This window comes from Mustela erminea, chromosome 13 (assembly GCF_009829155.1).
Source record: "Mustela erminea isolate mMusErm1 chromosome 13, mMusErm1.Pri, whole genome shotgun sequence".
NCBI classification, from domain to species: Eukaryota; Metazoa; Chordata; class Mammalia; order Carnivora; family Mustelidae; genus Mustela; species Mustela erminea.
The window spans coordinates 18,426,459-18,446,963 of NC_045626.1; the positions used below are offsets into that span (position 1 = coordinate 18,426,459).

The 20,505-nt window shown below is 35.7% G+C and overlaps 1 protein-coding gene across 3 annotated transcripts in view; it reads left to right on the top strand.

Annotated features, from left to right (window-relative positions):
- Positions 1–19,876, top strand: part of TXNL1 (thioredoxin like 1) — a 35,188-nt gene extending 15,312 nt beyond the window's left edge. The window contains exons 4-9 of one of the 3 annotated variants that reach the window (XM_032310821.1): positions 3,927–4,049; positions 6,613–6,682; positions 8,500–8,672; positions 11,779–11,883; positions 16,862–16,904; positions 18,574–19,876. In XM_032310821.1, coding sequence (XP_032166712.1) covers positions 3,927–4,049; positions 6,613–6,682; positions 8,500–8,672; positions 11,779–11,883; positions 16,862–16,900 — 510 coding nt within the window. In that variant the 3' untranslated portion in view covers positions 16,901–16,904; positions 18,574–19,876. Of the gene's footprint in view, positions 1–3,926; positions 4,050–6,612; positions 6,683–8,499; positions 8,673–11,778; positions 11,884–15,965; positions 16,255–16,861; positions 16,905–18,573 lie in introns of those variants that run through there. The other 2 variants (XM_032310823.1, XM_032310822.1) reach the window with 2 other exon arrangements.
- The last annotated feature ends 629 nt before the right edge of the window (positions 19,877–20,505 follow it).

A 20,505-nucleotide genomic window follows, 5' to 3' on the forward strand; every position in this document is an offset into this window, starting at 1 on the left:
TCAGTGTTATGACCTCAGGTAGGAAATAAGCAGGAAAAAATGAAGTTTTAAGAAATTAAAAAAATTTAGTTTCCATGCAGATGTTATGCATACGGTGTGAAAGGCTATTAAAAACATTTTCATTTTTTCCATCAGGTGTCAGTCAAAACATTAAAAGTTTTGAACTATATGTCTACAAGATTATTAAATATTTAAGATTTTGGTAATGTGTTTCTGAGAATGTCATCATTCTCACAAGACAAATAGAAACTAAATGGGAGTAAGTCAATGAATGAAAGCCTTAAGTAGGTCTAAGTATTAGTATTACAAAAATGTATTGACAATTTTAAAATAAAATTTTGGTTTTAAAGACTTTCAGTTATGTCTTAACACTAAGAAGTTATACAAGTTACTGAGTTTATACATACTAGTTTTGGAACTCCTAATTTGATTGAAGCCAGAGTAAGAGAGGTACTCCTATCTCTTAGAGGGGTTTGAAATATTGCAATAAATGTAGATGTGATACTCAAAACATTAAGAATCATAATAGTTCTTATTCAGAAGTAAGACAGTATTTTTGTGAATGTAATGACTTCTAGTTTTTAAAGCGTTGATTGAAGCATGGGAAAGTTTAAAATGTTCTCTTTTCCATATTTGCTAAGAGTACCTAGTGTGGCTCTAAGTGGCAGTGAGAGGGCCATCAAAATCAAGTCTTCCTCTCCCCCAGAAGTTTGAGTATTGGGCACTCTGGAATTGAAGTTGGATTTGCATATGTTCTGAATCTTGAGGTTTATATGTGTATTTTAGTATTCTGACCTCTGAACTGTAGATTTTGGTTTACAGATTTTGTCATCATTCGTCAAAATGAAATGAAACCTTAAGTGACCCGAATTTTTGTAGTAAGATCTTTCGTTAACCCAAACTAGAAGCATAGAAAGGTTTTTCTAACTTCCTGTGTGTCTTATGTTAGATTTTCCCCCTCTAAAAAAGAAAGGTGAAATTTATTAAACAAAACAATTGACAGAGCAGTAGTACAGCAAACACACATATATAACCATTCACCTGTGTTCATCAGTTGTAAATATTTCACTGTTTTTGCTTTCTCGATATGTACTTATCCACTTTTACCTTCTACAGAATCATTTAAAACTGTAGACATCGTGATGGTTCATCTCTAAATATTTTATTAGCCTATAGCTTCTAGGAGCAAGAACATTCATTTACATAACCATGATACCATTATCACGCCTAAGAAATTTAACAATGGTACAGTATCTCTGATACTTAAAGGCTACATTCACATTTTCTTAATTATCTCCAGAATATATTTTTTTAAGATTTTATTATTTATTTGAAAGAGAGCACAAGGGGATGGAGGGGCAGAGGGGGAGGGAGAAGCAGACTCCTGCCTGAGCAGAGAGCCTGATGTGGTGCTTAATCCCAGAACCCCAGGATCCTGACCTGAGCCAGAGACAGATGCTTACCCAACTGAGCCACCCAGGCACCCCTCCAGAATAGTCTTTATAGCTATTTTTGCCCTGTCTAGGATCAAGTCAAGGATCATGCATTACATTTAAGTTGTTTCTCTTTAGTGTTCTGGAGACATGTCTTTTTTTTTTTTTTTTCCATTCATGACAGCCTTTTTTTGGAAGTTTAAACTGGTACCAGTCAAATATGGTAGCCAGTACCTAGTAGGTACATGTGGCTATTGTGCATTTGTTACATGACTAGTGCAACTGAGGAACTGAATTTTATTTTATTTTATTTTATTTTTTTTTTTATAAGATATTTCCTTTTTTTTTTTTTTTTTTAAGATTTTATTTATTTATTTGTCAGAGAGAGTGAGCACAGGCAGACAGAGAGGCAGGCAGAAGCAGAGGGAGAAGCAGGCTCCCTGCTGAGCAAGGAGCCCGATGTGGGACTCGATCCCAGGACCCTGGAATCATGACCTGAGCCGAAGGCAGCTGCTTAACCAACTGAGCCACCCAGGCGTCCCGGAACTGAATTTTAAATTTTATTTACTTTTAATCAATTTTAAATCTCCACATGTGGCTAATGGCTATCTTATTGCACAGCGCAGGTTGGACCGTCTGTCTTAGACTGTCCCACAATCTGGATTTGTCTGATGGTTTTTCTGTTATTCTTTCCTCATTGGCAAGTTGATTACATAGGTAGTGATATTTATTTCCAATTGCATATTTCTAGAATATGTCAGTGTGTAGTTAGGTCAGATATAATGCCATTAGTCCCCCAGACAGTGTTGTATAACAAAAGCTACCGACCAGTTCCAATTAGGAACAATTGTTGTAAAGCTCTTACAATGTTAGTAAACAAAATCCAGTGATCTAGAAGAGAAAGATTATGATTTCCTAATATGCAGAAAAGGCATTTAACAGAATTCAATGCCCATTTATTCCTAAAGGAATCAGTAATATCTTAATGGAGGAGCACCAGAGGCCACTCTTACTAAAGTCAGAAACAACATGGGGATGACCACTGTCACATCTCTGGCGTTGTGTTGGACTATTAACGAATACACGGGAGACAGGAAAATGTTAAATGACAACCACATGGAAGCAATCAGCCAGCAAAATCTAGAATATTAGAAATCTGTGGGTGCTAAATGTCCATAGATTAAAGGAGATTTGAGCTACATTAACCAACTACAGTGTATGGATTTTGGATTCTTATTCTAATAGTTCAACTGTAAAACATTTACTAGACAACTGAAGAAATTCAAACATGGATATTTGCTAATAATAAAGTATTACTCATTGTTTCAGTTGTGATAATATTTAAGATAATTTATTTATTTATTTAAAAAATATTTTATTTATTTGATAGAAAACACAGTTAGGCAGAGAGAGAGGAAGGGAAGCAGGCTCCCTGCTGAGCAGAGAGCCCAATGGGGGGCTCAATCCCAGGACCCTGGGATCATGACCTGAGTCGAAGGCAGAGGCTTTAACCCACTGAACCACCCAGGTGCCCCAATATTTAGGATTTTTTAAAAGATTTTATTTGTCAGCTGGAGAGAGAGCGTGCGTGTGCATCACAAGCAAGGGAGAAGCAGGCTCCCCAGTGAGCAAGGATCCTGATGTGGGGCTTGGACCTAGGGTCCTGGGATCATACCTGAGCTGAAGGCAGATGTTTAACCAACTGAGCCACCCACGCGTCCCAGAGGATTTTTTGAGTCCTTATCTCTTAGCAGTGTTCATGAACACAATGAAATGTTCTTGAAAGAAATGAAGCAATGCCTAAGATTTATTTGAAAACAGGAGGGGTAGGGACTGCTTGCAGGGTAAAGAAGAAACAAGAGTGGCCATGAGTTGATTATTGTAGCTGGGAGTTGAGGATGTGAGGTTCACTGTATTATTTATATATGCTTGAAATTTTCCATAATAACAAATGTTTTAATCCTTATTTGTTATTCATCTTATATGTAAACTCTTTATGAATATAGGTTTAAGAGTACATGACCACAAGAAGAGGGAGGCCGGCTTTTCTTGGATCTTATGGATATTTTAATTTGCATATTTAGCTTTGAGAAACACTGGTAATAAAAAAGTACAAGTCAACGTTTTATAATCTTTTCATTAAAGACTTAGTTTTTGATACCTTATCAAGTGAGCTAAGCCTAGATTTAGCTTTAATAGTAGTAGATCTCGGTCAGAAATTCAAATGAAAAAATTATTATAAAAATTTTAGTAACTGTTTTATAAGAGAAGTTTTCTTTAAAATTGCCTAGAGAGAATCATATATTTACAATATTTACATTAATAAAGAATATTTACATTATTTGTTAGATTGTTATACCAAACATTTGTTATACCATATAACAAATAACAACATTTGTTATACCAAACATAAATTTGTTAGATTGTTAATTTGTTAGATTGTTATACCAAATTCAAATACTTTGCCTAAAGTCTTGATTTAATTTTTTTCAGATGGATTTAATGCCTTTTATTAACAAAGCTGGCTGTGAATGTCTTAATGAAAGTGATGAGCATGGATTTGACAACTGTTTACGAAAAGATATGACCTTCTTGGAATCTGATTGTGATGAACAGGTAATTGATATTTAAATTAAAGCTTCTTGGGATCATCAATATTTATGCCCGCTCTGGGTTCATCATCATGTTTCCATCCATGGTTTTATGTTTCTCCTTCGCACATGACCACTTCCTTTCCTTTTTATAAGTTTCAGTTTCTTTGATGGTGCAGACCCACCTTTGTTCTCTGTTCTCTGCAAGCTGCCAGGTACATTACACAGAACCTCGGAGTTTTGGATTGGCTCCACTGCTGAATTGAGCCTTCACTGTGCTTAAGTCCTATGTTCATTTTTGACCTGTCTTCCATGTTTTTTACTCACCCAACTGAGTTTGTACCTGAGAAATAGAGACTAACTAGATGAGCCCTCCCATGTGTGTGTTCCTCACTCCCAGAGGTAAACCTGTATTGTACTTCCCTGAATTGTTGTCACAGGGAAGTATAGTACTGCCTTAGTGAAGCCATCATTATCTTCATCTTGACTCTGATTTTTTTTTTCTTTTTAAGATTTTATTTATTTATTTGACAGAGAGAGATCACAAGTAGGCAGAGAGGCAGGCAGAGTGAGAGGGAGGAAGCAGGCTCGCTGCTGAGCAGAGAGCCCCATGTGGGGCTCGATCCCAGAACCCTGGGATCATGACCTGAGCTGAAGGCAGAGGCTTTAATCCACTGAGCCACCCGGGCGCCCCGACTCTGACTTTCTTTAACTTACTTTCTAATCCACTGTCTTTGCTTTGTTCCCATTCCAGTTCATCTTCTACATGTTCACAAAAGTTACTCTTCAAAGCTTAAGTCTGGGGCACTTGGGTGTCCCACTCCATTAAGCGTCTCCCTTCAGCTCAGGTCATGATCCCAGGGTCCTGGGATCCAGCCCAGCATCAGGCTCCCTGCTCAATGGGGAGTCTGCTTCTCCTTTCCCTCTGCCCTTTCTTATTTGGATACCATTTATTAATAGACTCTGTATCAGGATTTATTTTTATTAGAAATTGTCTTTTAGTTCAATCTAAAAATGTGTATCCTTGCTCTCTCTCTCAAATAAATAAAATCTTAAAACATAATCTGATCATGCTTCTTTTTCTTAAAGGAGGTAAATGATTCTTCTTTGCAGACTTTAGGAAGATGGTATCATATTCTTACTGACTTGATTTGTTTCTAGCTTTCCATTCTTTTCTCCTGTGGTTCAAGTTTCTGTAAACATGTCATGCTTATTATTTTTTGACACACTATTGCAGGTCAAGTATAAAAAGTAATTACATAACCAAAGGAAATAGTCTGGGTATTTTCTAAGGCAAACAGATCACAGTGATCCTGAAATCATAAATCCAAATTCCATTTTTACTCTAATCATAACTACTTTACTGAATAGTTTTAAGAATATTGTTCACAGTTGTGTCCCTTATAAATGGTGCCCTGAATGGAATGTGATGATACATAGCAGCAGAACTGACTGACCATAGCCTCCCGGAAGTTCTGCTGGAAGTTCTGCTGACGGGGAAATCTTCCTTCTAAGGTGGAAGCATAGATACGTACATCAGTCATGATTTCCCCTAGAAAGAAGATAGAGCAAATGATTCATGGTTTCTGATAGAGAGAGAGAGAGAGAGAGAGGGCAACCTGACAGCATTTCATATCCTAGTTCCCTTATGTGGCCTTCTAAATTCAGTTAAGTCCAATAAGTTTAGGATGGAGGTTTGGAGGTTACTATAGAGCTATTAAAAGTCTTATTCACTTGAGTTTTGGACCAAATAGAGTGCATTTGAGGGCTAGTTTCTTCATATACTCTGCATTGTCTTCAGATTGTCAAATGATGTGGGTAGATGCTTGACAAACCATTCTATAAAATGTTAAGCTATATGCTAAAATATATAGTTTGAATTTTAATTTGGATTTTGTTTGATTTTTTGGGAGACAAATTGCTTGTCAGTTCACAGGTCACAAGACATTAGGTTCATATGCATTTCCCCCTGCCCCCACCTTATTTTAGTAGGCTCTATAGCCAGTGATGGGTTCCACCTCACAGCTTCTAGATAAAGTGTTGCATGCTCTACTGACTAAGCCAGCCAGGTGCCCCCCAATGCCAATTTTTAATTTAATTTAATTTATTCCATTAAATTTTGTTGTCATTCCCTTATGTGAATAATAGATAATTGTATTTCTCAAATGTCAGTCTAGTCAAGTTACTTTCAACTTACTGATTTTTTATATTACATTGGTTTTATGAATCGAATATTTTGTCTTTGAATTATTTTAATTTTTTTAAATATTTGAATGTTTTAAATATTTTAAATATATGAATAACAATTTTTTCCCCTTAAGATTTTATTTATTTATTTGACAGAGATCGAAAGTAGGCAGGGAGGCAGGCAGGGGGGCGGTGGGAGCAGGCTCCCTGCTGAGCAGGGAGCCTGATGTGGGGCTCGATCCCATGACTCTGAGATCATGACCTGAGCGGAAGGCAGAGGCTTAACCCACTGAGCCACCCAGGCGCCCCTTTAGACTTAAGTTTTAAGTCTAAATAGCCGTTGTGTGTATTCAAGGTGTTCAAGAGCCCTTTTAAAATGAAACTTTTTATTTTCTTCACAGCTGCTTATTACTGTGGCGTTTAATCAACCTGTTAAGCTTTATTCAATGAAATTTCAAGGGCCAGATAATGGTGAGTAATGGACAGCTTTTCTTTAACTTTCTGCTCTGTGGATCTGTTAAGCTCATGTGTAAAACTTTTTATTAAATAATAGAGGTAGATATTCCTTGTTTTGGAAAGAGTGAAATTGTTTCTGGAACAAAGCAAGGAGATAAATGAATGTGCAAATAATGTGGTATTACTAGAAACCAAAAGGAACAGAAAAAGGAAATTTTATCTTATTTCTAAAAGTAAAATTTCTAAAATTAATCTCGTAATCTAAAAACAAAGAAAGTCTTTCTTCCAATTCTTATTATAAGACTCCAGGTTTGAAGTAGCATGTTTCAGGATCAGAACTGGGAGGGATTTATTTCACACTCCGTTGTTATAGATGATAAAAAAGTTCTGGATCTTCCTATGTGTTCACTATTACTAGTTTTACAACTTATTTATAAATATTATGATACTGTAAACAGAATTTTCCAGACTTGGTATTTCTCTTTCTCTTAAATAAGGGATTTTCCGGGCGCCTGGGTGGCTCAGTGGGTTAAAGCCACTGCCTTCGGTTCGGGTCATGATCCTAGGGTCCTGGGATCAAGCCCCACATCGGGCTCTCTGCTCAGCAGGGAGGCTGCTTCCCCCCCCCCCTTTCTTTGCCTGCCTCTCTGCCTACTTGTGATCTCTGTCAAATAGATAAATAAAATCTTTAAAAAATAAATGACTGACTGACTGAATGAATGAATAAATAAATAAATAAATAAGGGATTTTCCTTATTCATCTCCCTCCTTTTTTTCCTGTCTTTATTGATTTATTTTGGTTGTGTGTTGGCAGGTAGTGAGGAGTAGGATTTTTCTTTGATTGGAAGAAAGTGCAGGCACCCTATTTATTAGGTAGCATTCTCTTCTCATTTTGCTGTTTTAAATTTGTATGTATTAATATTTTTCACTAATAAAATTGTATCTTTATTGTGAAAATACAAGAATTCTGTAAAAGCAGTTGCTCCAGAGATGAATAAGCAATATGAATATCTTAAAGATTCCTTACTTAGCCACCAAATACAGGTTTTGGATTGTACCCTGAAGTTTAAAGGGACTGAGGCATTCTCTAAATGTGATGTAACAGCTTAGCACATCTTAATTCCTAAGGTGAAATTTGGTAATTTGTATAATTTTTAAAAAATATTTTATTTATTTAAGAGACAGTGAGTGAACCAGAGAGGGAGTGTAAGCTGGGGGTCAGGGGTAGAGGGAGGGGGAGAAGCAGGCTCCCCCCTGAGCGGAGAGCCCCATGTGAGGCTTGATCCCAGGACCCTGAGATCATAACTTGAGTTGAAGGCAGATGCTTAACCCACTGAGCCACCCAGGTGGCCCAGCAATTTGTATAATTAATTTTCTTTTAGCTCAGTGTTGTCACTGGTAATGCGTTTCTCCTTAATAACAAATGTACCAGTTGTTGGCAGTGCAAGACCTAGCTCAGACGGTAACCGGTACCTTGTAGGGCTGCGTGGCCGCCTTCCCTGTACCTCCTCACTTAGTAGGAGTGCGTCTATCACACTGTGGCTTCTACAGTCGAGGGCAGGAAGTCTGTGTGTGTGTATGTGTTTGCAAATGTACATACGTGTTTCAATCTAGTAGTCATAGAACTTAGCATACTGCTGGCAGGCATTAAAAAATGTCTATAAAAAAATGGCTATGAAAATACTCAGAATTTCCAAAAGTTCCTAAAGCTTTAGGTAGGTATGTGCATATATTTGGGAGTGTGACTGGTTGTATAGTGTGAATGTAATGGTGAAGGGAGGAAAGTATTGCAAGGCTGATTTATCAGTTAATTTTATTCTACCATTTTATAGGTCAGGGTCCTAAATATGTAAAAATTTTTATCAATCTACCCCGGTCTATGGATTTTGAAGAAGCAGAAAGAAGTGAACCAACTCAAGCTCTGGAACTAACAGAGGATGATATTAAAGAAGATGGCATTGTCCCACTTCGTTATGTTAAGTTTCAGAATGTTAACAGTGTAACTGTAAGTAGTATTTCACCTGTATTTAATGAGTTTGTGGGTAGCAGTTCATGCTAGGATACCTTTAGTATCCTAGGTGATTTTATTTTATTTATTTATTTTTTTAAAAAAAGATTTTATTTATTTATTTAACAGAGAGAGAAATCACAAGTAGGCAGAGAGGCAGGCAGAGAGGAGGAAGCAGGCTCCCCGCTGAGCAGAGAGCTGGATGTTGGGCTCCATCCCAGGACCCTGGGATCGTGATCCCAGCCGAAGGCAGTGGCTTTAACCCACTGAGCCACCCAGGTGCCCCATATCCTAGGTGATTTTAAATGATCCTTTAAAGTAGGTTTTTGGGCTCTCTGCTCAGCAGGGAGCCTGCTTCCCCGCTCTCTCTCTGCCTGCCTCTCTGCCTACTTATGATCTCTGTTTGTCAAATAAATAAATAAAATTTTTTTAAAAAAAGTAGGTTTTTGTCCACCTGACTTTGAGTAAAAATGTATAATGAATTAATTAAATTTTCTTCTTTAACTTATGTGCACTAAAGAGAAAGGACAAATTGATTTTTTAAAAAATTGTGAATTTGTCAGTTTACATACTTTATACATATTTGGCAGCTTCTGTTAAAAGTTTATTCTAGAATATTTATAGTTAAACTAAAGATATTTGTACACTATCCTCATCCCAGATGATGAGTAATGTTACAATTATAAAATCCAATTTACTCTTCTAAAGTGTATGGTTTTTAATAGTGTTGTGGTCATGATCTCAGTAAAAATGACTTTTTTAAAAGATACTTTTACATTATTTTAATTTACATAAAGAAGTTAGCTGCTTCTTAGCAGTTTAAATTGCTTTTGTGAGTTTTAATAGTGAAACCAAGCATATGTACTCCAAACACCCCCTCCTCCCGTTCACCCCTCCCAACCCAGTCTTTCAGAGGAGGGAGTAGGAGAGTTAGAATAGCATAGAGGAATACCTAGGAAAAAAAGTGGGAACAAGCACAGAATCACTGAGAACAAACAAGTCATGCTAAACTAATGTGATTTCCTTGTTACTTATATATCTATTTATTTAAGATTTTATTTTGCTTGAGAGAGAGAGAGAGAGAGCAATCGGATGGAGCAGAGCCCAGCAGGGGGCGCGGCGGAGGGGGAGGGATAGGAAGGCTCCCCACTGAGCAGAGAGTTGCCTTGAGGGCTGGATCCCAGGACCTTAGGATCAGGACCTGAGCTAAACACAGCTGCTCAACGGACTGAGCCACTCAGACGCCCTGTGATTTCCTTGTTTTAATGAAATGATTTTGGTTTTTGCAAAGTAAAGAATGCTAGTGTATTCATTTTCAGAGGTTCTCACTGGATTTTTCACAGGATATACTTAGTAATAAGATGAAGGATTATAATTGAGACTTGTTTGAAATACTCTACCCAAATGAAATGGACGAAAAGGGTTATATTAAACTAGAATACTAGTTATCAGATATTTTCCTGACTTACATTTGTAGCATATTCTCAATTAATGCCAGTTGCTTTACTTAGTGATGGAAGCAAGGTATTTATTGGAAAAGCCCTTTCAATCCAAACATCTTGATATAATCTCCTCTGTCATTAAGAATCATTGTCCATAGTTATCTTGTGATAGGCTCTAGTCTGTATGTGCTGTGTGTTATCTCAGTCAAACTTTAGTCAGTGACTTAAGTCATAGAAAGCATGCCATGACAGTTTTGATTAGAAAGTGTAATCAATGTGTAAGTCATAGTGAGCTAGTTTGATTCATCAAAGTGTAATCAAAGTAAGTAGGTGAATTTTAAAAGCCATAAATATAAGCTGATGTGCTAATTTTCAAAGAGCATTATAGATAAATGGAGAGTTGGTTTAATAGTCTACCTGTTGTAGACTTGGAATTTTTTTTTTTTTTTTTTAGAAATTTTGTTGAAAGTTCTTTTTTTTTTTTTTTAAAGGTTTTATTTATTTACTTTTCAGAGAGAGAGAGCGAGCGAGAGCGAGCACAGGCAGACAGAGTGGAAGGCAGAGTCAGAGGGAGAAGCAGGCTCCCTGCGGAGCAAGGAGCCTGATGTGGGACTCGATCCCAGGACGCTGGGATCATGACCTGAGCCGAAGGCAGCTGCTTAACCAACTGAGCCACCCAGGCGTCCCTGTTCTTTTTTTTTTAAAGATGTTATTTGTCAGAGAGAGGGATGGGGAGAGAAAGCACAAGCAGGGGAAGCAACAGGCAGAGGGAAAAGCAGGCTCCCCGCTGAGCAAGGAGCCCAGTGTGGGGCTCCATCCCAGGACCTTGGGATTATGACCTGAGCTGAAAGCAGACGCTTAACCCTCTGAGCCACCCAGGTGTCTCCAGACTTGGAAGTTTTAATTGATAAGTTCAGTTTGAGATGAATCTCTGCTTGCCTGTAAAAACAACAAAAACTGATTAATGCCATCAGAGAATGAAGCTATGTTGTCAAAATCAAAAGAGGCAGTGTTCTTAAGTGTAGACAGTATCTAGAGTATTGTGTTTTATTTTTATTTATTTATTTTTTAAAAGCATATAGTAATCCAGTATATTGAAAATGAATCTGTGAGTAAAGCTGCTGTCTACTTACATGCTGAGGGGAGTTTTTACATAGAAAGTATAGAGACAGGCTTAAAAAGAATGCAGGCTGTATTATAGTATAGTTTTAGGAGCTGATTTCGAATACTGTTTTTTTCTTTTAATATTTTAGGAATTTGAATGAATTAGTATCAGAAAGAAGTAACTGTAGAGACTTTCTTCAGCCAAAAACCAATTTTAATAAAATTTCAGCAGTGGTTTGCCCACTGTAATAATTTCATACTCTTTGTACATTCTATGTAAAGAATTTAATTGTGACTCCTCCACACCCTCACACTGAATTATCTGGAACTTGGTATTTGGGTGTCTTGCCATGATACCCTGGAGAGGATGAGGCTAGCAGGGCAGACAGTGCAATTAATAGCCCTATAGGAGCACTAGTCTAAGTGTAGTTTGGGTTAATCCTTACAAAGAATGAAAGGTATTTTCATTAATAATCTAACTATCAGTTAAACATGTTTGTGAAAAAAGGATACAATTATTAATGTAATTTATTTTTCTTTTTGGTGGGGGGGTGTAGATATTTGTTCAGTCCAATCAAGGTGAAGAAGAAACAACAAGAATTTCATATTTTACTTTTATTGGTACTCCAGTCCAGGCAACAAATATGAATGACTTCAAACGAGTAAGTTTGTTTTAAATGGTATTTAGGGGAAGTAAAAATACAATTTTAAAGAAGTAATTTCATAAAGATCAAAATCGTAACCATGTCATGAAATTTTAGGTTAACCTAAAATTAACAGTGGGTTCTCCAAATCACATTTTTAGATATCCAACTAAAAGATAATTTCTAATAAAAATAAATCCTGATACAGAGTCTATTAATAAATGGTATCCAAATAAGATACCAGATAATGGTAGCCAAATAATGGTGTCTGTAAATAAATGATATCCATTAATAATGGTATCCAAATGGTATCCAAATAAGTGAGCATAGTGTAAAATGTACAGAAGTGTTGAATCACTGTGTTGTACACCTAAAACTAATAGAACATTGTATGTCAACCATACCTCAGTTAAAAAAAAAAACCTTATCTATAATGAAAGTGTAGTATACCTATAATAAAAAGAAAGTAGTTAGGAATGTCAAAATAGGAGTAAGTTAAAATCATTATTATTAGTGAATGTTTAAGAATTTTGCTGATACCAAGATTCTAATTATTATTGTTTCCGATGAAAACATTTAAAATCACTTGAATAGTTTTAATCAAAAAGAATGGGTTCAGTTTTACTACACTGAGATGCCTTTAAACCATGACCGTGTCCTGAAAGACCACTTGGCACAAGTAAAGAAATTATCAGTGAACAAGCAGATTGCATTTGTATGTATATCTACATTTTTAAAAAGATTTTATTTATTTATTTGACAGAGAGAGCATAAGTAGGCAGAGAGGCAAACAGAAGAGAGGGGGACGCAGGAACCCCGCTAAGCAGAGAGCCTGATGCAGGGCTCGATCCCAGGACCCTGAGACCTGAGTCGAAGGCAGAGGCTTAACCCGTTGAGCCACCCAGGCGCCCCTATATATGTACAGTTTTGTTTTGTTTTGTGGACACAGTCCTGAGGATTGTGGGAGATTAAGATATATGAGAGCCTTAGGACTGAGAACATTTTGTCCATTCATGGAACAACTGCTACTTGGTCACAGTTCCTTAGGGAGATATAACGTATTACAACCACAGATCACGGAAGTGCGTCCAGGAGCTTTCTGAGTACAGAACCTAGTTACGGGGCACAGATTGAATGTGCAGCAGCAGGGGAAAGGTAGCTGTGGCCATGTTTCTGTGGCTGCCTTTGACAGTCTAGAACAGGAGGTGATGATAAAGAGGTGATTATATGGGAGAAAGTTTCCCTAGGGCTGCCAGTGCCTGGAGGAAGAGGCACCCAGCTGAACAGTTTAGACCCCTGTTTGGTGGGGAGGTGAAGCCATGGAGCATCCTGAAAATTCTTACTCTTTTTGGTGGTTTCTACAGATCATATTTTAATTCGATTACAGAAAAATTTATAAAATTGCATAATAGTGGATAAGCTTATAAAATTGTATACTGGTTTTTACAAAATTGATAACCTTGACCATAGATACTATAACTGGTCAGTTTTCAACAACTATTTCTTCCTGTCTCATAATTAACTTTTGGGAACTGTAGGACAATAATGTACTTAGATCTGTCATGTCAAATGTTTGCCATATGTAAGACAGATCAGAAGGTCAGAAGAAGCAGAGATTAAACATCTCCATTTTTATGATATGAGATATGCTGTACTGGGAAAATTGTGAGCACCAAAGACATTTTGGCTGCCTGCTTTGTTAGATTGCTTGTTGGAATTAAATGTCATTGGATTCGGCTTTAACTGCCTTGCATTGTTTGTTTTTAGTTTAATTCCTTCATAAGATCTACTATAAGCTGTATACCATTAATTCAGCTCAAGTTCCCTGCTTCTCACCTCTGCTCCTGCTGTTTGATTTCCATTTTTCTCTTTAAGTAACCACTGCTCCATTTTGACCGTCTTCTTACCAGCCTGCCGTTCAGTCAGTTTTTCTAATATATGTCAGTCGTCATCCATCCAAGAATCTCTCTCCAGCTCTTTGGTTTGAACGTCCTCCCTCTCTCACACGTTCTCTCCTAGCTCCTCTCTTGCTCTTTTGACTGACCAGACTACTTTTTCTGGACTGTCTTTAGGATGGCAAAGATATTAGACTTTGCTTGCTTGGGAGTATTTGTGTTTGTTTTGTAATTTGGCTGTGTATTCATTTAACTAAATACTTTTTTTTATCTTAACATTATTGTAGAGCAGTAGTTCTCAAACTACTCTCAAAAGGGTCTCAGGACCCTTTTATACTATTAAATATTATTGAGGACCAAAAAGAGCTTTTATTAATATAGGCCATATTTGTCTAATATTTACCTTTTAAGAAATGAAACTGAAAAATATAAAAATTACTTATAAACTCCTTGATATATTAACACAAATAATATTTTTAAATTAAAATACATACTTTCCAAATAAAAACCAATTTAACAAGAAGAGCATTGTTTTATGCCCTACAAATTATTCTACTGTCTAGCTTAATAGAACCCTCTCATTCTCATGCCTGCTTCTACATTCAGTCTGGTTTGATTATCATAGGTCATGTAGCCTCTGTAAAACTCCATTGTACACCTGTGAGACAATGAGATTAAGAAGGCAAATAACGATTTAGCATTATTATGAAAATAGTTTTGAATGCTCCCTGAATGGGTGTCAGGGACCCCCCAGCTAGACCACACTGAGAACTACTTTGAGAATAATTTCATACTATCGTGGACTCCTTTCTTGGTGTTAGTCCCTTGCTTTTAATGTCTGATAAATTTTAATTGGTTGAATGATCTCAGGTATGTTAATACTACATTGCATTTCCTTTTACTAGTTTCTGAATGAGACTTGTGTCATTCATTGAATTGTTCCTCAAAAGCAAGCTAATATTTCAGTCCTCTTTGCATTTTGCTAAGTTAACAACATTGGTGTAGGAAACTGCAATAAAAAAATATTTATTGTTTAACTGAAATTGGCCACTTTAGATTTTTTATAGATAGTTGCTTACTAAAAATTATAAATGAGTTTGGTTTCTAGAAAAGGAAATAGTAAATACATGATATGGTACTTGTTGTCCCTGTAGTACTGTGCTAGGTGTGATCATAATCTCTGTGTATAGCAAGTTTATCTTATAGGGTAACATAAAAACTTTGGAAAGTTGATCAAAATGAATCAAACCTTAGTTCAGGTCTCTTCCTTTACAGGGCATTCTCATACTTTACTAGGTCAGTGCTATCTCCTTCCCAGGAATGGTTGGGAGAAGACAAGAATGTTCTGTGGAGGGAGGAGGGTCTTGAACTAAGTAGAAGCGGATGGCAGTGGAGGAAAAGATAGTGGAGGGGCACTCCAGGTAGAAAATAGGAGCTTGGGCGTGAAAATGGGAAAGTGTAGGACTTTATTTAATTAGTCTGAATTTCAAAGGAATTACACAGTCATTAGAATTTAAAATTTCAAAAATAGATTTAGCATGTATTTTATTAGCACAAAAAGGAACATTTTGATACCTCTTTCTGTAATGAAGAAAGCTATAAAAAATGGTTTAGAGAATGATAGTATTGTATTGCATTTTCAGTTCACATTTTATATTGAGTTGTTTCTAGATAATTTTAGTTTTCAGAGTGTCATTGATCTTCTCCTTATGTCACTAAGGTGACAGAAGCTAAGGTAATGCTAATGAATCTTGGATGTGGATAGAAATCTTAGACCTTTTTGCATGCTATTACAACTTTAAAGGTTGTACTTTTAAGATGTGGTAGACTAGAACATACTTCCCACTTGTCTGTTTTTGGTTATTATAGGCATTGCACACAGATTATAATACACACTTCAGCTGTTTGTTGTTGTAAATGGATTCTTTGTGTTGCAGCATGAAAAGCTTGCCATCTTAATTGGAAGTAGATATTTTCTTTGCTAAAATATGCTCTATACATGGATTACTTTATTTTAATACAAAAATAATAACATGTAAGGTCACAGAAATGAGCAAAATCGAAGGGGCTTCTGCTTCTTAAGGAATGAGGTGCATGTGAAAAGCAGAGCAGATTTTCTATCACTGTAATAAAAAGAGACTTTTCTAAACTGGCCATTCACCGTATCAGCTATTTTTGTAACATTTCTGTCTGTTTATTTTTCAGCTTTTTTAATGCAACTCAAATGAACTAAAAACAGAAGATTTTTTTAAATGAAGTAATCTAAAGATTGACCTTACCTCACTCTACTCCCCTCCTTGCTTCTCTGCTCATCTAGCACCTGTCTGCTCTCACCCTTCCCATGTTCTCGCCATTGTTGGTGCAAGATTTCTTCAGCTTCTGTCATCTGGATCAGCCTTGTAACCTAGATTTCCTCAGCCATCTCTTTCTTCAGATCTTATTCTAGCCATGTGTCTCATTTGGCCTTATGTTCTGATTGCTTTTTATTTTGGGCTTGCAACTAAGTGCTTTAATTTTATTATCATACCATGTTGCTCCCCTTTTATTTTATTTTATTTTTTTTACTTTCTCATATTTCATTTTTGTACTACCATTTTGAGGAATCATATTGCAATAAAATGTTGTTGTAAATGCTTTCAGACTTAACTAGTTGTTGGATGTTTTAATCCAATCTAAAGTTTAAATTTTATTTTTTGGGAACTATAGAATCATTTTAGATATGAACAGTTTCATTAACTTCTTTTATACTAGAACTAGTGTAATATATTGAATAAGCTTTAGTTAGAAGACATGGATTTTCTTTTCTCAATGGAACTGCAGCACCAAAGTCTTTTCTGATTAAATATGGGCACGTCCACTGCTTTGTCTACCCAAGTGAACTCAAGGCGTTGAAAGAAGGACTGAATGTGTTAGGCTGGTTTAAATTCTTAACATAGAAGATCAATGGACTCTTCACTGAATAAATATTTTTGACACCTAATTTTGATGTACCTAGACGATTGTTTGAGGTGTAATATACACTTAAAAATGAATAAAATACTTCTTTATGTTTGGGATGAGAAAAATCCATATTGGAATGCTGAATTTCTTCTTTTTTACAGAGAATACACATTGGCAAGTTGAGAGTTATCAACCTGTGAAACAGTATGCAGATTTGTGTCTTCTGTATCACATCTGCTAAAATTTTAATTTTTAATATCAGTTGTTTTTGTTTTCTTTTGCTTAATCTAATAGCTCTGTGTTTTGTGTGTTCCCAAGTGATAATAATGATCAATAATGCTTTCAGTGTTTATCTGCTTAAATTCATTTGTGATACAAATATTGCCACCTTCCTTCCTTTCTTAAGAAGGCCCCCCCTTGGCTCTTAAACCATGATTTTTTTTACTCTTATCCACATATTTTATGAGACTACCTCTTTCGTATCTTTCTGGCTTTTTGGGCTTTCTAACATACGGTTTTCGTAGATTGGAGAGGAGCTCTTTTAAAGTAATGGAACTGGTTTTCCTCGAGGTCAGGAAAATGGCATGTCTGACATCGTATGATTGGGAATTAAGTGGAAGGGTTTTTATAATCTTCTCTCATGAATGGCATTGACCCAGCCATGTTCTGTTTTTGACAAGACATGTACTGAAGACCTTCATGAGTTTTGCTTGATTCACACTACCATTTGGAGCAGAATCAGTTAAAGTATGAAAATTACACTTATAAATAAACATAGAAATCTTTTTTTAAGATTTTCTTTTTTTTTTTTAAATTTGACAGACAGAAATAGTACGCACATGCATACACAAGCACGGGGAGAGCAGGGAGAGGGAGAAGCAGGCTCCCCACTGAGCAGGGATCCTGATGCGAGGCTTGATCCCAGGACCCTGGGGTCATGACTTGAGCCGAAGGCAGATGCTTATCTGACAGCCATCCAAGCACCCCATAGAAATCTTTTTGTATACAAATACATCTTCAGTAGCTTGCAAGTAGATTTCTTTAGAGGCATTTCTGCTGTGAGACTATATTATCTAATGATAAACTTCAGGTTTTAAGTAAATTATTTGCTTAAATAATTCTAGAATCTTCCCACAGAGAATTTTGTTTTCTAGCACTGTTGGTTGAAACCAGGTTTATTCTTATATTTTTATGCTGTCACATTTATACCAACTAGGACATTTTTAAAGCCCTCATGGAGAATTTTTCTAATCATTGACAGAAACAAGATTTATTCTTTATGTTTTTTTATAGTACATTTGTGGCAGCCAGGGTTTTTTAAAAATAGTAGCTAGGCAAAATTAGTCATTTTTAATCTCTTTTCATTGCATATCTACATATTGAGAGAAAAGTCTAGAAACCTGTCATCTTGGGCATTTCGAGAGAAAAGTCTAGAAACCTGTCATCTTGGGCATTTCGACATGAGTTTAGCATACTCTTGATTCTAGAGTATTTTGTGATCAACATTTGATTTCTAATTGCCTAAAAATAGTTTTCCAAATATATTTCACTCATATAGCATCATCCTTTTATTAACTTCTCTAAACTGTCAACCTTGTTTTGAAAAATTGCATTGCTTTTCCTTTAAACAGTGTGGGAAACCAAAAATAGCCTGCATGTGTTTTATTTTTAATTCCTTGAGGCTGGGAGGAAAGGGAAGGTCACAGTTTGCTTCAACAGTGAAAATACACTGCATGCCAAAAAAAAAAAAAAACAAACCAGGGATGAAAATTAACACCAGGTTTTAAAGGTGATTACCAATTGGTAATATTATTTTGAAAATAACGCATATTTCTAAATCAGATGTACATGTAAAGTTATTTTTGTTTTCTAGGTAGTTGGCAAAAAAGGAGAAAGTCACTAAGGTACAAAAGACACTGGAAGACCATATTGCAATCAGATCTACAGCTCCTGGATAATTGCTTGATTCTCATCAGAGACTGTCAATATTCCATTCATTGCCATTACCAATAAATCATTGCTTTTGTTCGGATGGTATCACTAGTGTTTTTATTGTAATCTTGATACATGCAATTGTAAATAAAAGTCACTACTTTTGCCAAGCTTAATTTTTGTCATTCTAAATAAGTATTTTCTCTTTTCATTTATCTGAAAATTGGCCCACTTCTGACTTTCGAAGAGACTTAGTCTAGTCTGGTAGCATGTTGATTGAAAGCCAGTTTTTCTCTTTAGGGGAGCAAGACTGTCTTAAGGAATTAAGGAGTGAGTGTGCTGTGCTCATGCACATACACAGAGCAAGTGATTTCGATAAACGGACTTGGAATAGCTAAGTATGTTAAAATGAGTACTAATTCATGTTTATTAAACATTTGGGTATGCGGGCTATAGAAAGTACTCAAATTATAACCTACCAGAAATAAACAAGTTTAATGAGATTTAACTGTTCTCACTTAAAACTGTTAATGGGACCACAGATTTTAATCCCTTCTGGATGACCTTTAAAAATTTGAGTTAGCCATTATCCTTACTGTTGAAATCTGACCATGGGGGAAAAGACAGTACTGGGAATTCATGCAGCAACAGGACTTAATATTTTTAATCAAGTATTTATTACCTTAGCTGCCAAAAGATGCAGTGTTAATATACAGAGAACATGATTTAAAGTTAACAAATTTGCCAAATTGTGTGTTTGAAAGTTGTTTCACAAAAGGCTAGCAAAACAAAATGTGTTCCTTACTACTCTTTTTAATCTTATAACTAATCTAGAAAGTATTGGTAAATTGAATTTTTTAATTTCTCTTTAAAATTAAAACTTAATTTAAATATCTCTGAATATTAAAAATTCAGTGTTTGAAAAGAGTACATAGACTATTTTGATTCAGTTAATACCTTTGAGGGCATTTTTGTATAGGAATGTGGTTGAGACAGCATTTTTACCTTTGGGAGACCAATGTATTTATATGCATTTATGGAAAAAATTATGCAGAAGTTTTTGTGTTAAAATAGTCACTTTCTAAAATGCCCTGTGTCATTACATGGTGTTTAGTTCTTCTCTATGTAAGCCTATTAACTGGTCTGTGATGATGTCTATATACTTATGTATTTCATAGTTACTTGCCTTGGGTCAAATGGAGGGGGAAAGGCAAGAAATAAAGTTCATAACATTCCTTAATATAGACCATCTCAGATTAATTACGTCTGAAATTAGGCATACAATTAATATAAAAAGTTTTGTTCTACACTTTTGTACACTTAACCTTTTTGGGTAATTGTTCAAGTGCCTCCTCTTAAGTATTGCTAACCTCATCCTATTTCTACTTGACAGTTTGAAAACCCAGTGAAAGTAATTTCATACGTGTAAAGGATTGGGTATCAGATTTATATTTATGTGACTTTTCTATAACTCAGCTGGTTGCATTATCCAAACATTCCATGATTATTCAAATTGTTAAGTAGTGAAAAATGAATGTTTTTAGGTAACTATAACGTTTCGCTATGGGAAATTTTACAAATAAACATATGTAGTTGATATTACTTAAATCACCAAGCTGAAATGCTGTTTTCTCCTAAAACAGTATATGTATGTGTGTACATACACACACACACACACACACACACACACATGCGCTGAATTTTCCAGATTAAAAAAAAAAAAGCATCTGGAAATGTAACATTTTAACCAAAACCATCCCTGAGATAGTGTTTTCTAGAAAACTAATATTAGGTTATTATTTGTTTTGTCAGACATAGAAAAAAAACACCCCACAAAACTTTTCCCTTGATTTACATTTTTTGTTATATTTCG